Here is a 21,539-nt window from a genome sequence, read left to right as displayed (position 1 = left end):
CATTAAAAAAAAAAAAATCCCAACAATCGAATTGGTAAGTGTAAGTTATACCAATCAACATCCTGAGAAAATGGCTTCACTTCACGTATATGCTGTTGCTAAAATACAATTTTTAATCACACTTAAATTTGCGCCAGATGTTCAGAGACAAGCTGGATGTTCGAATATTCACACATGCTCTAGAAATATGAATGTGGGCACATTTGGGTGCTGTAGTAGGTTTGTAACAAGCAAACTGGTCTAAGTCTTATTTTCTTTCTTTTTTTCCCCCCTGTTTGGATGTCAGATTAAAAAAATGACTGGTACCCCTTACATTTTTCTTCTCAACAATCTTCTTTTTCCAGGAGTTACTTACAGTCTTCAGCTTAATAGCTTAAAAGTCAGACATAAATTTCACTTTACAGAAGAATGTACAGTATAGAAGAAAATTAAATCTATTTTTAATTAAGAGCAGCAATAGAAATGCAGTGCAGAAAAACTGATAATCAAGCCATTTGCTACCAGAGTTCTTTGCTCTTTAAATTCCTACCTAAATGGTTTTTTTTCCCTTCGGAGCAGAGTTTCTTAAATATCTTAATTTTTTTTTACCTCAGGACACCTCCCTGCTTTTAAAAATATGGTGTACGCCAAACGAGCTTTTCTTTGTGTGGGTTATGTTTATCGATATTTACCATATTAAACATTCAAATTGACCTATTCATTGCCATTACTGCTTCTCAGTAGTATTTTAATACTGTATTTTTTTTCCAACCTAGGCTGGCAAATTATTTTGATTTAGAAGACCCCTGAGATGGCCCCCAAAAGGTCCTAGACCATATTTTGCTCTAGAAATAAAAAGGGGGAAAGAGTCTCATGAAATATAGAGTAAGAATCATTTTGAATGGAAAAATGGATACTCGTTTCCTCTCATCACTTTATCACATCTTCTCTGTTTTAAGTTGTCAATAATAATTTTTGGGGGGGAGGAATTAAGTTCATTACTTGTATTTGACTTTTAAAAAACCTGTAGTCTGGATAACCAGAGGGTGGGAGAGTTGCTGGATGGACAGGTGAACGGACCATATTTCTGTTTTATATTCAATCAACATTAATTGATTTTTAAAACTGCTCCCCCAAAGTTTTAGACTTTCTTCTGGATTCATTCATAACCATTTACCGAACAATTTAGAAAGATCCAGATCACAAGAAGCTGAAAAACACAGCTGTTCTTTCCTCCTTCACCAATTTAACAACTATCATTTTAATAGAAAAATAACCAGGAAATCTTTGTAGGTTGTAACCTTGGTAGGTACAGATTGCTCTCAGCGAATGAGTACATTTGACTGACGAAATCAGCACAAGGTGGGAATCGCTAATGGGTACTAACTAACCCCTTGTCACTAAACCGAGACAGAAAATAGAAGGAAGTAATTTAGACAAAGAAGCACTGAAAAATTCTTCCCAATTACCACTTCCTGCCTTCTCTGTTTTAAACCTAAATCTACATTCCTTCCTGTAATACAAAATACTATTCCTCCCCATGCTATTTCTTCTAGTAAGTTTCCATTGGGGGGAAAAAATTGTCCGTAAGAGAAAAATAAAGGAAAAGTAATATTTGGGTGAGAAATGCATAGTTCAGGTTCTTTGCTTTTTAAATATTACGGTGCTTTAGAAATTATTTTGGGATTGGAAGAAATAAATAACCCCTGAAATTAAAACTGCTCAAACATTAACTAAAGCCAGTGTTGAAGATCATAGTGCTCTAAAAAAACGTTGGTCCCCTCCTATTTTAATTGCTAATCATCTAATATTAAAAATACCAGAATGCTACCTGTTGACCAACATTGATCAGTAATGGATTTAGGCTTCTTGTAGAGCACGGCGCAAACATCTGGAAAGCTTATTTCACCATCATTATAAAACGGGAACATAACTAGAAAGAAGTACAAAATGAGTTCTTGGTTTTAAAAACAGTCAGCAGCTGAAATTTTTCATAGTCATTTACCATTGTTGTTACCGATTATAATTTATCTTTAATTTATGAGCCGTGGTGGCGCAGTGGTTAGAGTGCAGACTGCCAGCTGACTGCAATTTGGCAGTTCAAATCTCACCAGGCTCAAGGTTGACTCAGCCTTCCATCCTTTTCGAAGTTGGTAAAATGAGGACCCAGATTGTTGGGGGCAAGAGGCTGACTCTGTAAACTGCTTAGAGAGGGCTGTAAAAGCACTGTAAAGCGGTATATAAGTCTTAAGTGCTATTGCTATTGCTATCTTAATGTTTAGAGATAAATTAGCTCTTCTTTTTTAAAAAAAAATTCCTGTATTTGAAGGCAGAGCGAACAGCTTACTTTCACCTACGGTACAGAACGTCTGTAGAAGTGTCCGCTAAGTGAATCACAAAAGATCATCTAGACAACCCTGCTGGGGAAAAAAAAAATCTGACAACACAGAACAGCGGTGAAATAAAAGACCGGTTATCCACAACTATGTCTATGAATAATTCTCCAAACGTATTTTTGGATCCGCATTTGCATAGATTTCAGGTTAATGTCATTAATGAAAGCCACGAGAACTCAATTCAATCTCAGGGAGATCCCGATCCACAACGTTACGAAGAAACTTCGTTCGCTAAAGATGCCATTAAGAGACTCCACATCAGCTTCAGGTCTGGAACCCAAGAAACTTACGACCGTTTCTTCCAAAATGGCGACACTGCCAAGCCTGATGGAAGCTTTCATCCCTACGACACACAAAGTAACACCTATTATCTCAAAACCTTTGGACATAACACCATGGATGTGGTGCCAAAAATCGATTATTACCAGAACACTGGAAGCATCAAAGGAGCCAAAATGAACCGGCCAAGTCTGATGGATATTCACGAACACTTGGCAAAGGTATGTCAAAAGAAATGATTTGATTTGGTCCCTGCTGTTTTAGTCACTTTAGGGACTTTAGGGATGCGGTGGCTCAGTGGCTAAGACACTGAGCTTGTCGATCGAAAGGTCGGCAGTTCAGCGGTTCGAATCCCTAGTGCTGCATAATGGGGTGAGCCCCCGTTACTTGTTCCAGCTCCTTCCAACCTAGCAGTTCGAAAGCACGTAAAAAATGCAAGTAGAAAAAATAAGGACCACCTTTGGTGGGAAGGGAACAGCGTTCCGTGCGCCTTTGGCATTTAGTCATGCCGGCCACATGACCACGGAGACGTCTTCGGACAGCGCTGGCTCTTCGGCTTTGAAACGGAGATGAGCACCGCCCCCTAGAGTCTGGAACGACTAGCACATATATGCGAGGGGAACCTTTACCTTTACCTTTAAACAGCCAGAAGGAAAGGCATTCTTAGGAGTCCTAAAAATATGCAAAAACCTAAGGTTTCCTTCTTGTAACTTGCACAAGTATAGTTATGGAACATAAACCATCTGAGATTGATTCCCCCCCCCACCCCCACCCCCAAATATTTGCTGTAGTAATAAAGGAGAATATTTGTAGCTCAGGGTTGACATGAAGGATCTTGGAGCTCTCTGAGTTTGCTTGTTTTCTTGCAGTCATTTCATGAACCAAACTAGGTAACATCATCAGTGCTAGTAAGGAGTATGGTTTGCTGTCAGTTTATATTCTAGTGTCTTGCCCTGTTAGTGTTGCTTGGGGTGGTCTTAGCAATTCTTGGGTTGGGCTGTTTGCTGTTGGCTTCTTGATTGGGCTATAGCTTACTTAATTGTTGGTCTGATGTTAACCTTGGAGTTAATCTAAGCTGATCTGGGTGCTGATTGCCGCTGTAGAAGTGCTGGAGTCTTTTTGTTCTTTTTTGGGCTGGTTGATTGTCTCTTTTGCATAGTCTATAGATGTTGTTAGAGGATACGGTGGCTCAGTGGCTAAGATGCTGAACTTGTCGATCGAAAGGTCGGCAGTTCAGCGGTTCGAATCCCTAGTGCCGCGTTATGGGGTGAGCTCCCATTACTTGTCCCAGCTTCTGCCAACCTAGCAGTTCGAAAGCATGTAAAAAATGCAAGTAGAAAAATAGAGACCACCTTTGGTGGGAAGGGAACAGCGTTCCGTGCACCTTTGGCATTGAGTCATGCCGGCCACATGACCACGGAGACGTCTTCGGACAGCGCTGGCTCTTCGGCTTTGAAACAGAGATGAGCACTGCCCCCTAGAGTCGGGAACAACTAGCACAGATGTGCAAGAGGAACCTTTATCTTATAGATGTTGTTAATGTCCATGTGTCTATCGATGGCTGATTTGTCAGAGTGTCCCAGGCTTCTAGAAATTTCCTGGCGTTTTTGGACTTGGATAGTCACATTTTCCCAATCCAAACTAGGGTGAAATCTGTCTATATGTTGTGAAATTAAATTAAACGATTTCACAACATATATATATATATATATAGACAGATTTAACCATAGCTTCAATGGGGAAAATGTGATCATCCTAGAGAGATAGGGTTATGTCAGTTTAGCAGGACTTGAATTAGCAGTTTTTAGAATATGCCTGCTACATACTATAAACAATTAATATAATTGTTTGTATATGTGTGTATATAACCTGTTTCCCCCCAAATAAGACATCCCCTGATAATAATCCCAATCGGGCTTTTGAGCGCATGGCAATAAGGCCAAGCACTTATTTCAGGGTTCAAAAAATATAAGACAGGGTCTTATTTTCAGGGAAACATGGTACATGTATGTATGTGTGCAAACATATATATGCATATATGTGTGTCTGTGTGTTTATGTATCCAGTATATGTATGTATGTATAACTTTTCCTGCTGTTGTAGCTGCCCTTTGAGATGAGGTTGACCCAAAAGCTTTCAAACATTGGCTATTTATTTATCTATTTCCCACTTTTATTATTTTTACAAATAACTCAAGGAGGCAAACATCTCCTCTTATTTTCCCCACAACAACAACATCCCTGTGAGGTAGGTTGGGCTGAGAAAGAGTGACTGGCCCAAGATCACCCAGCTGGCTTTCAGGTCTAAGGCGAGACTAGAACTCGCAAATCTTCCAGTTTCTAGTCTTTTTGCAAACTGTTGGACATATGAACGGACACTGCTCATCTCTTCACACTTGAAGCATTTGAACCTAGCTGTTATTTTTTTTAAAAAAATGAAAAGAAATAATTTTACACTTGATACATGCTGCGGTTGTTCTGCTCTTATGTATTTCCCACCTACGCACGACAACACCATCCCTTTCTTATGAATTCCAGTAAAACAAGCTGTTTTGTTTAAAACTGTCTGATCAGAATATCACGGCGACTTCAGGTTCGGTGGACAAATTCAGCAAAGCAGATGGCAAAGCAGAAGAAGCCGAATTCCGCAAGGAAGAAGAAACTAAAGGCATAGTGAAATTTGGATGGGTGAAGGGTGTCCTGGTAAGCAGCATTCATCTTGTGATTGTACAAGTACAGAACATCTGCTTTTAAAATTTTTAAAAAGTTGGTAGTGCAACCTGAGTAATTCCATACGGCAGAAAAATTAGGTAGATACTTCCACTGGTTGTTGTTGTTTTTTTAAATGAGATTTTCATGTTCATCCCCAGCAATGAATATGTATGAGGCTGATTTGAAGTAATCCTTTCCTATGACTAATTCTTCACATCTCTGTTCTAATTCTTTTTTTAAAAACACATTCAAATGTTAAGATTTTAAATTTTACATCGAAATTCCTACTACCAGACAATGACTGTTCTATCAGAACAATTCCTTTCTAAAGATATTTTATAGAATATGGGTTCTTTTAATGTCAAGCTGTTATAGCTTTAAACTTTAAACTTTTCAACGCAGTTTTTTTTCCCCACTGTTTTTACCCATTTTAAACCTGTTGCATTCTGTGCTTATAGGTTGATACAATTATTTTTGTTTAATATTTAGGTGAGATGCATGTTGAACATCTGGGGTGTTATGCTATTTATTCGACGTTTCTGGATGTTGAACATTTTCAATGCATTTAAACTTTTCAATGCATTTTTCAATGCATTTGTTTTTTTCACACAACTATTTTTAGTCATTTTAAACCTGTTGCATTCTGCAGTTATATGCTAATTATTTTTTATTAATATTTAGGTGAGGTGCATGCTCAACATCTGGGGTGTTATGCTATTTATTCGTCTTTCCTGGATCATTGGTCAAGCTGGAATTGGTAGGTTTTTTTAAAAACAAAAGTATGGTATAAATTTTTATTATGGTCAGGAGAAACATTAGTTACCTTAAATTGCCTACATGTTATAATCTTGAATAATAGCTACCATGGGGACTGAGGTTACTATTCTGTCTAGTTTATGCCTGGGCAAGTTCTAGAAAAGAATTTGTAAAATGTTAGCAAAAAGTATATGATAGATAGATAGATAGATAGATAGATAGATAGATAGATAGATAGATAGATAGATAGATAGATAGATAGATGAGAGAAAGAGAGATAGATGAGAGATGAGAGAGAGATAGGGAAGATAGATATAGATGATAGATGATAGATAGAAGATAGTTAGATGAGAGAGAGAGAGAGATGATAGATAGATAGATAGATAGATAGATAGATAGATAGATAGATAGATAGATAGATTTTAATGAATTGGACAGAAAACTTAGGGTTGTAGAATTGTGTATGCCTGCTCACATACATACATACATACATACATACATACATACATACATATATATGTATATTTGTTTTCTGAGGTTTTCGCGGGTGTTTGTATGTAGGTCTTTGGTTATTCGGGTTTTCTCCCGCGTAAAATTGGAGGTGTCTTGGCAACGTTTCGACGAAGTCTCATTTGTCATCTTCAAATCTGGCAGTTAAAAGGAAGAAACAGCTGCGATCACACACATTGCTCCTAGAAGCACGAAGCCGAAAATACCAGCCTGAAGATGACGAATGAGACTTCGTCGAAACGTTGCCAAGACACCTCCAATTTTACGCGGGAGAAAACCCAAATAACCAAAGACCTACATATATGTATATATATATATATATTTGGGGTTCATATATATAAATATATGAAATTTATATTTCATTGATAAAGAAATAAGGGGAGACTAGTATAGAACTATTTCAAGCTATTTAGCTCTCATCAGCTAGCCATACCTTTACTTGGATTCGAACTTGGGTTGCTTGCATGTTAGTATTAAACTCTGAGCCACAAGTTCTCCTCCCTTCATCAGCTTAAGCCAGGGGAGAGATTAAGTGTTTTTCTATCGATATATGACTATATATATGACTATTCCTGAAATCTAAAGGATTTTCACTATTTTTCTACCATAAAAATTGTATGAGAACTCTATGTGCTTCTGGCCTGTCTTCTGTCATCAATGCTTACTGGTTTTCAAACATAAAAGAAGAATCTTCTCAATGATCCATCATTTTCCGAAATTCATCATAAAAATGGTCTGCTCAAAAACAGTTCTAGCAAAAACTAATATCAATGATACAGATATTCTCCTAAAATGAAAACAAGTTCATCAAAACCCTATTTAATTCCTCTCGCAAAGAGCTTTTTTTTTTTTTTTAATTTTACAGAGAGATTTTATAGATATTTTTTTTTTCTTATAGTTTCTTGGAATTTTCCTGTATCCCTAATCATGGAAACTTTAAAGGGCTATCCGTCCACTTTAGAGAACAAGGAACAGGCAGGAAATAAGCAGACGAGAAGTGGGAACTTTTGCCCATCAACACAACTTTACAAGTTTGGCAATACGCCCGACAATTGTGTGCTTAGGGAATTTATGAAGCATAGCAAATGAAGCTTTGCTGCTGGAAATCCATCGAAGTATGTGCCTTGCCATGCGATGCTGCATATTAACATTGCCAAGACTTTGCTCTGGGGTGTCATGCAAAATTGGGTTTTGGGGTTGTTGTTGTTTTTTAATGGTAGTTTAGTAACTTATTACCATCATCAAGGAGCATTACTTTGTTCTAAGGTATGAAAACAGCTAAGGGCGAGAGTAATTCATTTAAATGTTACTTAATGACCTTGCAACTGGGTTTTTAATCTAAACTTTAATCAGAGCTTAGCCTTAGCCGGTAACCAGAGTGGTTGCAATGAGCCAAAGTGGCACATTTTCATTCTGAAATTATGATTTGCTAGTCATCAAATTTTGAAATGCAGTCTCATCTTCTTGGGGATGGGGTGGAGAGGGAAAGGAAAAAAAAAAAGGCAAAATAGCTGTGTTTCCTTCCATCCATATACCGTATTTTTCAGAGTATAAAACGCTCCAGACTATAAGATGCACCTACCTTTTTGGTGAGGAAAACAAGAAAAAGAAATCTGCCTCTGCTTCTGCCTCCCAGCAATTTTGTCTCGTTGCAGCAAACAGCCTGCTTTACTTTCATTTTCGTTTTCAGCATAGCTTGATTAGCACAAGAAAAAAAATAATCTGCTCCCAGCAATTTACCTCCTTGCAGCAAGCAGCAGAGGCCCGCTCAGCAATAGGCAATGGCAATCCCTGCAGCCTGAAACAGCTGATTTTGTGGGCTTTTTTCAGCCCATTTTGAGGCTTTTTTGGCCTGTTTTTGAGGGTTTTTGCAGCCCTTTTGGGGGGCTTTTTTTGGCCCATTTTTTGGGCTTTTTTTCAGCCCGTTTTGAGGCTTTTTTTGGCCTGTTTTTGAGGTTTTTTTCAGCCCATTTTGGGGGCTTTTTTGGCCCGTTTTTGAGGCTTTTTTCCAGCCATTTTTGAGGCTTTTTTGGCCCGTTTTTTCCAGAAAAAACGGGCCAAAAAAAAGCTTTAAAAATGTGCTGGAAAAAAGCCCAAAAAATAGGTGGGAAAAAAAAAGACCTGAAAAAGGCCGGGAAAAGGCTTGAAAACGGGGCATGCAGAGACCAAAAAACGGATGGCAGGTGGGCGGGGCTCCGGTAATCTTCGGTCTATAAGATGCACAGACATTTTCACCCCCTTTTGGGAGACAAAAAAGTGTGTTTTATAGTCCGAAAAATACGGTAAACCTCTGGTCCCAGTGACCGACCCAGCTTGGATTCTGCAACATTATCCCGGGAGACATATATTTTCCTTCATTCGATAAATATTCTGGCTTGCAGAGATGGCTCATTTCTATTACAATTTAGTCATTTAATCCCAGCGTCCCAGTGCTCTGCAGACTATCAAGGCTCTTAATCCTTGTCCCAGTAGCTTATTTAACATTTATATTACATGGATATAAATGGATCTACAGTAAAGGCAAGAAAGGAGTTCCTCCAGCAGCGGGGATAAAGATGCTTTCTGAGTGAAAAGTGGGATTCCTTCTCATTTAAACCGCTACCTCAGAGAGCCATTTTGAAAAGCTGCAGACCGTCAATTTTATATTTTGTCATCTTCTCCCTTGCTGACAGGTCTTGGAGTTATCATAATCCTTCTTGCTACCATGGTTACTTCCATTACTGGCTTATCAACTTCTGCAATAGCAACTAATGGTTTTGTCCGTGGAGGTAAAAAAAATAATAATAAATCTTTAGGGTTTTTCCCTTTTCCACAGTGCTCACAAACATCTGAATTAGTTCCCTGTTTTATTGTCTTGTAAATCAAAAGTTCTCCAACTGTCATAAGCAGCGTAGGTCATGGCCATCCCAAGAACCAACAGGTAAGTCATACCTGCCACACAATTAACCTTCTATAATTAATTAATTTGCAAACACAAAGCCGGGTTCAGTTCAAGAAAGTCTTGGACCGATGGAAGAAGGGAATCCATTTCTTTCCAGATTTTTCTTTCTTTTTAAAAGGAAATTAAATCAAATCAAAAATTACAGGGTGCATTTCCTGGAATGGACCGGACGTGAAGACCAGATTATTCCTTTCCCGCTAACACTTATTCAAGTTCCCTAAAAGGTATTAATTCATTCTTCTGCTTTTTTAAAAAAAAAATTGTTTATACACTATCCATGAGAAACAAGGCAGTCAGCTCCGATGGAAGCAGGATCCACAATTCTTGACAGGTATTTCTTTAATTGTGATGAATAGAGAGAGCGTGTCAGCTATTGTCAGCTCCCGGTCGACCTTCCCTTGAGTGATGGCTTCTTATCCAAGGATACCAGCTTCCTGTTCATGGATTTTAAAGTAAATGATATAACCAAGGTACTTGGGTCAAAGCTCTCTTTTGGCACTTTTTCAGGTCTTGGAGTCGTAGTCATTTGCCTGAGTGTGGTTGTTACAACCTTAACAGGTATTTCCATGTCTGCCATATGTACCAATGGAGTGGTGAGAGGAGGTAAGTCCAAATAAAAGAGAATATTTGTAGCTCAGGGTTGAAATGAGGGGGTTCTTGGTGGTCTCTGAGCTTGGTGGTTTTCTTGCAAATGTTTCATGACTCAAACATCATCAATGCTAGTCTGATCTTATCCAGTTTGGGAAATGAAATATCTGCAAGAAAATCACGAAGCTCAGAGAGCAGGAAAGTGAGTATTTGCTGTTGGGATAGAAAATATGGTTCTTTCTGGACAAACGATCATCCAATAAAAGAGTACAGAACTAAAATACAGCAGGAAGTACTCTGAGTCATAAAGAAACATTTCTGATATAAAGAAAAGGATGGCAAATTAGACAGCTTGTAGAAGAACAATACTTTTTTAAAAAATATTTTTAAAAAAGTATTTTTAAAAGCAAAAAAAAAAAAAAACCCTAATACTTTCCAAATCTTTAAGTGAGCTGAATCGGTGAGGGTTTAAACATCTGTTTAAAGTAATTGTGAAAATACTTTCCATTAGAAAAAAGCAAACTTGGATGAGGTAGCTAAATAATAGTCTTGATTTTGCAAGAGTTGAGAAATAAAATAAAGTGAGGGAAATTGCTCCTGTTTGAAGTGTACTGTATAGGAGGAGAATTAAGCTGCTTCCTTATCTCTTGCCCTCCTATAATTCTCATAATTTTTAATCAGCATGAACCAAGTGGGCACCAGCTTAAAGAAGATGCTCGAGCATTTAAATCCTGAGTGGCTACGACTTTCTTTAAAAGTTTTTCAACACTGTACTTCATGAAATCCAAAGAATCTGATCTGGCACGTTGCAAACGGAGGATTTGCACAGGAGATGGTCCTCCTGCAGACTTGGAGAGAATTCATTTCTATCTCATCTCTTTGTGTTTTTAAAACTAGCGTGGTAATTCTACTGAATAGAAAGAGAATATCGTGAACAATTTACGTAGGGAAATTCTACAGAGCCCCCTCGAGAAGGCAGGACAGCTTTCCTATGTTTTGACATATGTTCCCATTCATTTCAAGCTCTTTATGCGTTATATGGAATAAGTTCAATTTAAAATAACAAAAACTTTTAAAAAGGCTTGGTAGAATGAAACAAAACCTTAACAGACGTTGCTAACTTTCAGCTTTTGTTTTTAGAAGAATCCATAACGCATCTCATAACCCAAAATATTGCTTTGTAACGCCATAGCAGACGATATCCTACCATGTTTCCCCGAAAATAAGACCCTGTCTTATATTTTTTTGAACCCCGAAATAAGCACTTGGCCTTATTTTCGGGGAGGTCTTATTATTTTGGGGCACGTGGAGGAAACCAGAGGAAATGGCAGGGACTGGCTGCAAATGCATTTAAATATTTTCAGGGGAGGGCTTATTTTAGTGCATGCGCTCAAAAGCCCAATTGGGCTTATTATTATTTATTTTATTATTTTATTCAATTTGTATACTGCCCTTCTTCTAGTGGACTCAGGGCAGTGCACAGCCAGAACTAAAACGCATACCAATACAAAATTTAAAATTATGAAAAGAATTACATACTTTGGCCCAAATTTAAAACAATTCAAATTAAAACCCATTGACAAATTAAAAGCTAAAAAACTAAAAAACTTATTATCAGGGGATGTCTTATTTTAGGGAAGAGGGTAGTCACGTTCACTGTAAAGGAATCCTCGAATTACAACCACAATGATCCCGAAATTTCCATGGCTAAGTGAGACAGATGATAAGTTTTGCCCCATTTTTAAACCTTTCATGCCCCCGTTCTTAAGTGAATCACTGCAGTTGCTCAGTTAGTAACACGGTTGTTAAGTGCATCCGGCTTCCCCATGGACTTTTTCAGACGGTTGCAAAGGGGGAAATCACAGGACCCCAGGACACTGCAGCCGTCATAAATAGAAGCTGGTTGCAAAGTGTCCAAATTTTGATCACGTGACCATGGGGATACCGCAATGGTTATATGTGGAAAATGATCATAAATCACTTTTTTCAGTGCTGTTGTCGATTCAAACGGTCATTAAAGAAATGGTTGTAAGTCGAGGACCAATCTGTATAGAACTAGTTCTGCATGCTTCAGTTTAGGCAAAAAAACTTGGGTTTTCCTTGGCTCATATACTGTCCAAGGAAAGAGTGATGCGGTGGCCTAGAGGTGGAGCTCTTGCCTCACAATCAGGAGGGTGTGAGTTCGATCCTAGGTAGAGGCAGATATTTCTCTCTCTCTGGGCACACTGAGAATAGATCTTCTGAACAAAACTCCACATCGGCAACAGGAAGGGCATCCGGCCATTAAAACAGCTCCATTCGGTTGCCCAGACTCCACCCTGCAAGGGATTATGGAGTCGTTAAAAGAAGATGATATACTGTCCTAGGAAAATGTAAGATCACACGCAGGTTTGTCCATAGGATGATACAAGTCTTTGTCATGCTGACAGGTGGAGCTTATTACCTCATCTCACGGAGCTTAGGTCCTGAATTCGGGGGTTCCATTGGTCTCATCTTTGCCTTTGCCAACGCTGTGGCAGTGGCCATGTACGTGGTTGGCTTTGCAGAAACAGTCGTGGAACTTCTCAAGGTGAGCATCCTTATTTGGATACAGCTGAATCAGGGGTGGGTTCTACTTACCTTTACTACCGGTTCGCAACGGGATCACTTCAGAATGATCTGCATGCGCAGATCGCCGATGACGACATCCGGGGTGGTGGGTGGGGCCTCCCGCCAGTTTTATTACCGGTTCTTGTGAACCGGTCTGAACCGGGGACAACCCACCACTGGGCTGAATTTAAGGAAACCTGGTCCGTTTCTTGTTTTTTTTTGTACCGTAATGATCAGGAGTCTCATAAAACACAAAAGTTCACCAATTGGAGTTCCTTCACCACATTGTTTAGTCTATTAATTTGTAAAGTTTGGATTTCTTACCAGTGGATCAAAGAAATGTTTCTTATAAAGTACTGTAAAAGTTTTAAAAAAAAAAAACTACAGGTAGCCCTCGAGTGACGACCACAATTGAGCCCCAAAATTTATGTTGCTAAGGGAAACCTTTGTTAAGTGAGTTTGTCCCAGTTTATCACATTTCTTGCCACAGTTGTTAAGTAATTTGTTAAATTAGTAACATGGTTGTGATGTGAACCTGGCTCCCCCATTGCTGGTCAGAAGGTCACAAAAGCGGATCACATAACACCCCCCAGTCATAAATATGAAGCAGTTGCCAAGAATCTGAATTTTTATCATGTGACCCTGGGGATGCTGCAGTGGTCATAAGTGTGAAAAATGGCCATAAGTCACTTTTTTCAGTGCTGTTGTAACTTTGAACAGTCACTAAACTTGTTGTGGCCCGCCAGCAGCCAGCAGAGCTGGCAGCAGATTCGGACAATGAGGAGATTAGGGAGGAACGTGGGCCAGTCCTGGAGTCTGAGGAAGGCTCGGACAATGGCTCTGAATCGGAGGCAGAGTGGGGGCCAAGGCCATCTTGTAGTTCTTTGCTGCCTCCGGAGTCTCAGGTGTATGACATCAGCGAGGCAGAAGAACAGCAGGAGCCTATTCCCAGTGTGGGCATGCACAGAACTGCCAGGAGACAGGAACAATTAAGAAAACAGGGTCGACTTGGGAGTAAGGCTTGGCGATGATTGGCCCCTCCCATAAGACATAAAAGAGGAGCGAACGGGATGTGAGCTTTTGCAGGAAGCAATTAGTTCATCTGGTCGGTAAAAGCTGTATAAAAGTTCTGTTTGACTCTGTGCTACGTTTGGCCTTGTCCTGTGTGTGACAATTAGTTCTCTGGCAGCATTCCCAGGGAGATAAGTTGAGTGTTTGTAAACACTCCCAAGCAAGACTGTTTGAGAAGCCTTTCGGACTGGGAATGACAATAATTCACAGCCGTATGAATTAAAGAGGTTTGCCAGGACTAAGTTTGTGCTGTATAATTTCTAAGGCAGCCTAGGTCAGAACAAAACTAACTGTTATAAGTCAAGGACTATGTCTACTAAAGGAAATTAGGGCTCTAATTAGTAGCTGATAACCTTGACGGATGAGGTCCAGGCAGGATACGAAATGCAAAATTCAAAACTCATTACCCACAAAATTCCCTGGTATTTTACAAGGCTACTCGAACCGTTTTACAGAAAATATATTCTTAATAATCACTTTTCGCTGGTTTTTTTTTTTCCCCAGAACAGTAATGCCTTAATGGTTGATGTCACCAATGACATCAGGATAATTGGCGTCATCACCGTTGTAATTCTGTTGGGTATTTCGGTGGCTGGTATGGAATGGGAAGCAAAGGTAATTTTTTTTAAGGATAAGAGTTTAGAAAAACTCAAATATTTGGCCATTCTGTCTTGTAGCGGATTATATTGTTGCATCTGACCATTTATTCTCATTTAACTTTTACTTGGGTGTATATAATTATTTAGTCAGGGCCTATATACTATATTTACTTTATATTATATAAAGGGATATGGTGGCTCAGTGGCTAAGATGCTGAGCTTGTCGATCGAAAGGTCGGCAGTTCACCAGTTCGAATCCCTAGTGCCGCGTAACAGAGTGAGCTCCTGTTACTTGTCCCAGCTTCTGCCGACCTAGCAGTTCGAAAGCATGTAAAAAATGCAAGTAGAAAAATAGGGACCACCTTTGGTGGGAAGGTAACAGCATTCCGTGCGCCTTTGGTGTTGAGTCATGCCGGCCACATGACCACGGAGATGTCTTCAGACAGAACTGGCTCTTCAGCTTTGAAACGGAGATGAGCACTGCCCCCTAGAGTTGGGAACGACTAGCACCTATGTGCGAGGGGAACCTTTATCTTAAAGAATTATTTCAAATAAATCTATGATAAAAAAAAAAGTTCTGTCTCTTTCCTTGCAGGCCCAAGTGATTCTTCTAATTATACTTCTGATCGCCATCGTAAATTTTTTCATTGGGACTGTTATTCCTAGCCATGCAGAAAAGAGGGCGAGAGGTTTTTTCAATTACCAAGGCAAGTGCTTCTTCTAGTGCTACAGGGCTTCGGATGTGAAAAATCTGTCACCGCTAAACAAGACTCGCATTATTACGAAGTGGCAAGCTGCAGGGGAGAGCTGCTGCAAATAGCAATAAGAAAAGCAAGTAGTTAGAGGATAAGTCCTTGACTTATGACCGATTGCTTAGTGACAGTTCAAAGTTACGTCGGATAAGATGCGAGGGGGTGGGGCACATGCACGGGGGGAGCTCGCATTGCATTTTGGGGATTCAGGCACACACGTGTATTCACCCCACTTGCATGCTTTGGGCACTCGGCACCAAAAAGGTTAACCATCACTGGTCTAGGGTCTCCTGCTTGAGCAGAGGGTTAGACTAGAAGACCTCCAAGGTCCCTTCCAACTCTGTTATTCTCTAGAACGGATTTTGGTGAAGCAGTCAGTAGAAGAGAGGGAAGGAGGGAAATATAAAGTCAGTCACCATGTTTAAGATCTCTGGCACAACTTGAAATGTTCACACCTTTCCTTATTTCTTGTACGCTTGGTTGCAGCATCTATATTTACAGAGAACTTCGGGCCAGAATTCCGAGGGGATGAAGGTTTTTTCTCGGTGTTTGCCATTTTTTTCCCAGCAGCCACTGGCATTCTGGCAGGAGCCAACATCTCTGGAGACTTAGAGGTGTGTACCTTGGAACAGTTAACCATAACAGCACAACACCTGTTGTGAAAATGTAGCCTTAGATAACCTAAGGTCCTTTGGGGAAACAGCAGCAGCGTTGAATATGAAAAAAAATATTTTTTAACACTGAAACAAAGAGCAAGTTTCAAAGAAATCCTATCTGCAAGGAGAACATTTCCTATCGATTGGGAAAATGCTTTTTGCAAGAACTTGTCAAGTGTATAATTAGTAGCTGTCACTGGAAAAAAACTTTGGGATGTAGTTCCTATCCTTTTAGCTAATTTATTAGTTTATGTTCCTTTCTTGCTTTTCAACAGTCAGGACTCGATTGTAGAGGTAGGTAATCTGTGGACATCCAGACATGGTTGAGCTCCCAATCCATTATAATAATAGTAAAGGATGATGGGATTTGGAGTCCAACATCTAAACTAGAGGTGCAAAACCAGTGTCCCCAATGCCATGAGCAGGGGTTTGGGAGAACCTCTAGCTAAGATTCTGTGCAGTTCTGAGAACCCAAATACCACTCCTGGCTGGCCCCGCCTATCCACCCCGCCCTTCCAGGAGTCCCCACACAGTCCGTTTTGGGTGCAGGTAAGTGCAGAGCATGAGTGGAGGCTCGGGGAGGGCAAAAAAACGGGTCTACCGGAAGTTCAGGAAGGCCAGAAATGGACCCCTTTCCAGCCTCCAGAGGGCCTCCAGAGCCTGGGGAGGCCGTTTTCACCCTCCCGGAGGCTCAAAAAAAGCCCCCGGAGCCTGGGGAGGGATGCACACCAAGGCTACGCCCACCCAGCAATCGGGCAGAGAACCCCTTGCTAAATTTTTTGAAGCCCACCCCTGGCCATAAGCGTCCACCAAAAATTCTGAACCTGGCTCAAAGCTTTTCTAAAAATTACCACCACGTTACAACGGGAAGTCAACTGAAGGGTAAAGGGATTAAATAGCTGAAAAGTAAACATTCGAATTAAATATAAATTGCATTACATTCAATCTTGTCTTTCTCCTAACCTTCTCTTCTATTCTGGCCATGGCTACAATCACCATAATTTATTTATTTTTTTACTGTAATATTCCAGGATCCACAAGATGCTATACCCAAAGGAACAATGCTTGCCATTCTGCTCACAACTATTGCTTACATCGGAGTTGCACTCTGTGCAGGTAAGAAGACATCCTCACTCAAGTTCAGAGTGCTACTGTCAACGTATTTTAAAATCCTTAACAGCCATCAATCTCATTACAGATAGTCACTGTTTTTTTAATGACTGTTCGAAATTACGACAATGAAAAAAAGGGGAATGATTAATTGGAGAATGTGATTTATGACATGGCCAGGGAGGAGGGAAGAGACAGGGTCATAGGGGAGCATAAATCTATGTGGGATTAGTTCTAACTGCATCCAAATATTGCCGAAATGGTGCTCCTAATAAATGACTGTATTTCTTTTGAAGTTTGGCTCATGGCTCATGAATTAATTAGGACATCTTTCAGAAACTTCACAGCAGGATTTCCTGCTTTCTAGCTATTTTAAATCACGCGGCATAGCTGATCCTCGGAAATACCAGTTCGGAGAAACCAGTTAGCCCAAACCGGTAGTTTTTATCACTACCGGTTCGCCCAAACTGGTGCGAACCAGTAGGATTTCACCTCTGAATTGTCCCAAGGTTACACAATCCCCTTTTGCAATCTTCTGATAAGCAAAGTCAATGGGGAGGCCAGGGTTCACTTAACAACCATGTTACTAACTTAACAACTGCAGTGATTCACTTAACAACAGTGGCAAGAAAGCAGAGGTAATATACCGCCCCCAGTGCATTTCAGAATTCTAATTTATTTGATTCCCTGCCAATAATCAGAAACACCAAACAAAAATACCCCCAATCTTGGTGACATGTAGCCCTACTACAGAGCAGTGGTGGGTTGCCCCCAGTTTGGACCGGTTCGCAAGAACCGGTAGTAAAACAGGCGGGAGGCCCCGCCCACCGCCCCGGATGTCATCGGCGATCTACACACACACAGAAGCTTCTGCGCATGCACAGAAACAAGGTGTGCGGGCGAGTGAAGCGAGCGCGCATACGTGATCCCGTTGCAAACTGATAGTAAAGGCAAGTAGAACCCACCCCTGCTACAGAGGCACGGTTTCCTCTACTTCAGAGTTTTTCAAAGTGGAAGGATGTGGAAGGATGGGAGTCTAGGTTGTTGTTACTGTTCGCGGCAACAATTAAAGTAATATTCGTGAAATTGTTTTTATATGATAAATGCTTGGGGATTGATAAACAATCAGGAACTTTATGAATTAAAGAGTTTGGGGAGCCCTGCTCTACTTTATCAACAATGCTTTATTATTGTTCGAGGTGTGGTTGGGTCTCTACTGACTTATTCTCATATTAAGTAAGGCGCTTTAGGTTTAATCTGTTTTCAGGAACACGTTTTTTGTACGTTCTCGTTTGTTAAATCGGACAGTAAACCACGGTTGGCTTGCTACCGGTTTGCCTCGGTTCAGGCTCCACCCACCAGCCCAGACGTCATCAAAAACGCTCTGTGTATGCGCAGAAGTGATGCGCACTTGCAAAGCAAGCACGCGCACCCGCCCGCTCCCGATAGCGAACCGGAAGCGCCGGGATTTGAATCTTACTACTGCAGTAAACTCAGTAGAACCATCAAATAATTTTAACCAATGGCCCCATTATTTCCAACTTACACGGCCTCGGGATAACAGGCAGAAATGCACGTAGAACATCGGCCAGCTGAAATATAAAGGAGCCCAGCGATATTATCATGTTGTCAGAAGGAAGAGAAGTAATCATACCCTGTTATTTCCACAGCTGCTTGCGTCGTGCGCGATGCTACAGGGAATGTCAATGATACCGTGGTATCCGGAATGAATTGCAACGGATCATCAGCTTGTGCCCTGGGCTACGATTTCTCCAGCTGTAAAATCCAGACATGTGATTACGGGCTGATGAATAATTTCCAGGTTCAAAAGCATGCTAATTATCCAATTTGTATAACTGCGTGTCTGTCTGTGTGTTATACTGTGTAGTGTACATAATAGTGTGAACTACTATTCACATAAGCGTACGGCACATAGTGGCTATTGGTTGACTTTTCAAGACTTCTACTGAGTCTAGAGCCAGAGGGTGGAGTAGTTACATATGCATGCAAAGTGAAATGAAAGAATGGGGTGCTTGGTAGCCTCTGAGCTTGGTTTTCTTGCAGGCATTTCCTTACCCAGCTAAGTAACATCATCAGTGCTAGGAGAGAGTGAAGTTTGTTCTCCATTTATATACAAATGACTTGCCTTGTCAGCCTTGGTGGGAGTATTCTGAAATGAAAGAGCTTTGATAGAGTGTATCAGAGGTGGGTTTCAGCAGGTTCTGACCAGTTTTGGAGAACCGGTAGCGGAAATTTTGAGTAGTTCGGAGAACCGGTAGTAAAAATTCTGACTGGCCCCGCCCCCATCTATTATCTGCCTCCCAAGTCCCAGCTGATTGGGAGGAAATGGGGATTTTGCAGTATCCTTCCCCTGGAGTGGGGAGGAAATGGGGATTTTGCAGTATCCTTCCCTTGCCACGCCCACCAAGCCATGCCACGCTCACCAAGCCACACCCACAGAACCGGTAGTAAAAAAAAATTGAAACCCACCACTGGAGTGTACCCAAACTATATTTTACTTTCTTCCTCATCCAAATGATCATGAACTATGGCTTTAAGGAGCGAGACATCTCAGGAGGACAGCATAAGTTTTCCGCATGAAAAATGTCATACGTAGCTTGCACCTCATAGCTCCAGTTAAGATCAAGAGAAATAGGAAAAGCCCTTTTTAAGAGGATCTTCTATTAGGCAACAGACAATAGTTTAACCAGGGATAAGTCGGTTTGTGTTCCTAAGTTTCTGCAAAATAACATTTTGTTAAATGAACGGAATGAGAATATGGACTTCCTACAGTTCATGACCTAAACTGGAACTCCATCAAAACTTTAAACTGGAGTAATTAATTTGCAAAATGCACAGTCCAATTAAATGCTAAGTGATAGAAAACGTTTAATCAAGCCACACCATGAAAGATTGTGGGAACTTGGACGTTTACTTTTTTAGACACTATTTTTTAAAAGTGTATATAGAATAGAATAGAATAGAATAGAATAGAATAGAATAGAATAGAATAGAATAGAATAGAATAGAATAGAATAGAATAGAATTCTTCATTGGCCAAGTGTGATTGGACACACAAGGAATTTGTCTTGGTGCATAGGCTCTCAGTGTACATAAAAGAAAAGATACGTTCATCAAGAATCATAAGATACAACACTTAATGATAGTCATAGGATACAAATAAGCAATCAAATCATACTAGGAAACAATCAATAAAGATCGTAAGGATACAGCAACAGTTACAGTCATGCAGTCACAAGTGGGAGGAGATGGGTGATAGGAACGATGAGAAGATTAATAGTAATGCAGCCTTAGTGAATAGTTTGACAGTGTTGAGGGAATTAGTTGTTTAGCAGAGTGATGGCATTTGGGAAAAAACTGTCCTTGTGTCTAGTTGTTCTGGTGTGCAGTGCTCTATAGCGTCGTTTTGAGGGTAAGAGTTGAAACAGTTTATGTCCAGGATGCGAGGGGTCTGTAAATATTTTCACAGCCCTCTTTTTGACTCGTGCAGTATACAGGTCCTCGATGGAAAGCAGGTTGGTAGCCATTATTTTTTTCTGCAATTCTAATTATCCTCTGAAGTCTGTGTCTGTCTTGTTGGGTTGCAGAATCTACTGGAAATACATACAATTTATCGATGATTTATATTTCCATCAATGAAATGTCCCACAAAAGGTCTCTCTTCGTTATCTAGGCTCTGCGGTAACTTTCCCAGATGCTAGTTCAATGAAATTGTTGATAGAACTTTTCTTAAGTAGACGATACAATAACATATCTATTTACATACATGCCTGGATTGGAGATCGTTACACACGCAAATTCTCTTTTCCCGATTCAAAGATTGCTTCCTCCTTAAGCCATACGTCCCTTGCTTTTTACGGCCTCTTGTTCCTAATACGAGTCTCTTCGGAAAGGCATCATTTGCAGAAGAAATAAAAAATTATGCCTTTGGCTTCAAAAGGAACAAAACACGATTCAATTAAAGAACAATCTTCTCTATGATAAGCAAACTAGTTTTTCTTTTTTTTGGACAACAAAAAGTAATTTGCTGTGCTGAAGGAGTCTCCCTGACAAGCCGTTAATGGATGACTTAAAAGATAATAGAGAAGAGCCAGAATAACAATGCACGTGGTTATAAATTTAACAATCCGGAGGGATTTGCAAATTCGGTTTATAGACAACTTGTACAGATTTAATGGCTTGCTTTTATTATATATATATATATGTATGTATGTATGTATGTATTTTTCCTTCCCAAAGGTGATGAGCATGGTTTCAGGATTTGGCCCCTTAATCACCGCTGGGATATTTTCTGCTACGCTGTCCTCAGCATTAGCTTCGCTTGTGAGCGCGCCAAAGGTTTTCCAGGTACAGGGGGCAATAAGGTGACTTTGTATAAATATACAAAAGTATGAAGGCTATTGCTTAACGCATTGTAAGCCGCTCTGAGTCTCCGGAGAAGGGCGGCATATAAATCAAATTAAAAAAAAAAAAAGATACGTATAAGCCAAGTATCCCACATAAGGGTGCAGATGGAGTTATGACATCTTTCATGTGCCCTCACAGGGTCTCTGTGCTCTCAATGTTATCAGATTAATGTGA

The 21,539-nt window shown here is 40.2% G+C and overlaps 1 protein-coding gene across 2 annotated transcripts in view; it reads left to right on the top strand.

The window, feature by feature from the left end:
• Nucleotides 1-2,308: 2,308 nt before the first annotated feature.
• SLC12A1 (solute carrier family 12 member 1) overlaps nt 2,309-21,539 on the top strand; it is a 47,412-nt gene continuing 28,181 nt past the window's right edge. Inside the window, exons 1-11 of one of the 2 annotated variants that reach the window (XM_034434704.2) lie at nt 2,309-2,875; nt 5,228-5,356; nt 6,047-6,122; nt 10,080-10,175; nt 12,590-12,729; nt 14,325-14,435; nt 15,015-15,126; nt 15,658-15,785; nt 16,859-16,943; nt 18,608-18,759; nt 21,198-21,305. In XM_034434704.2, the coding sequence (XP_034290595.2) occupies nt 2,465-2,875; nt 5,228-5,356; nt 6,047-6,122; nt 10,080-10,175; nt 12,590-12,729; nt 14,325-14,435; nt 15,015-15,126; nt 15,658-15,785; nt 16,859-16,943; nt 18,608-18,759; nt 21,198-21,305 (1,548 nt within the window). In that variant the 5' untranslated portion in view covers nt 2,309-2,464. Of the gene's footprint in view, nt 2,876-5,227; nt 5,357-6,046; nt 6,123-9,303; nt 9,400-10,079; nt 10,176-12,589; nt 12,730-14,324; nt 14,436-15,014; nt 15,127-15,657; nt 15,786-16,858; nt 16,944-18,607; nt 18,760-21,197; nt 21,306-21,539 lie in introns of both variants that reach the window. The other variant, XM_034434703.2, reaches the window with a different exon arrangement.

This window comes from Pantherophis guttatus, chromosome 13 (assembly GCF_059756535.1).
Source record: "Pantherophis guttatus breed Tessera chromosome 13, ASM5975653v1, whole genome shotgun sequence".
NCBI classification, from domain to species: domain Eukaryota; kingdom Metazoa; phylum Chordata; class Lepidosauria; order Squamata; family Colubridae; genus Pantherophis; species Pantherophis guttatus.
This window is presented reverse-complemented; position numbering and strand designations above follow the sequence as displayed.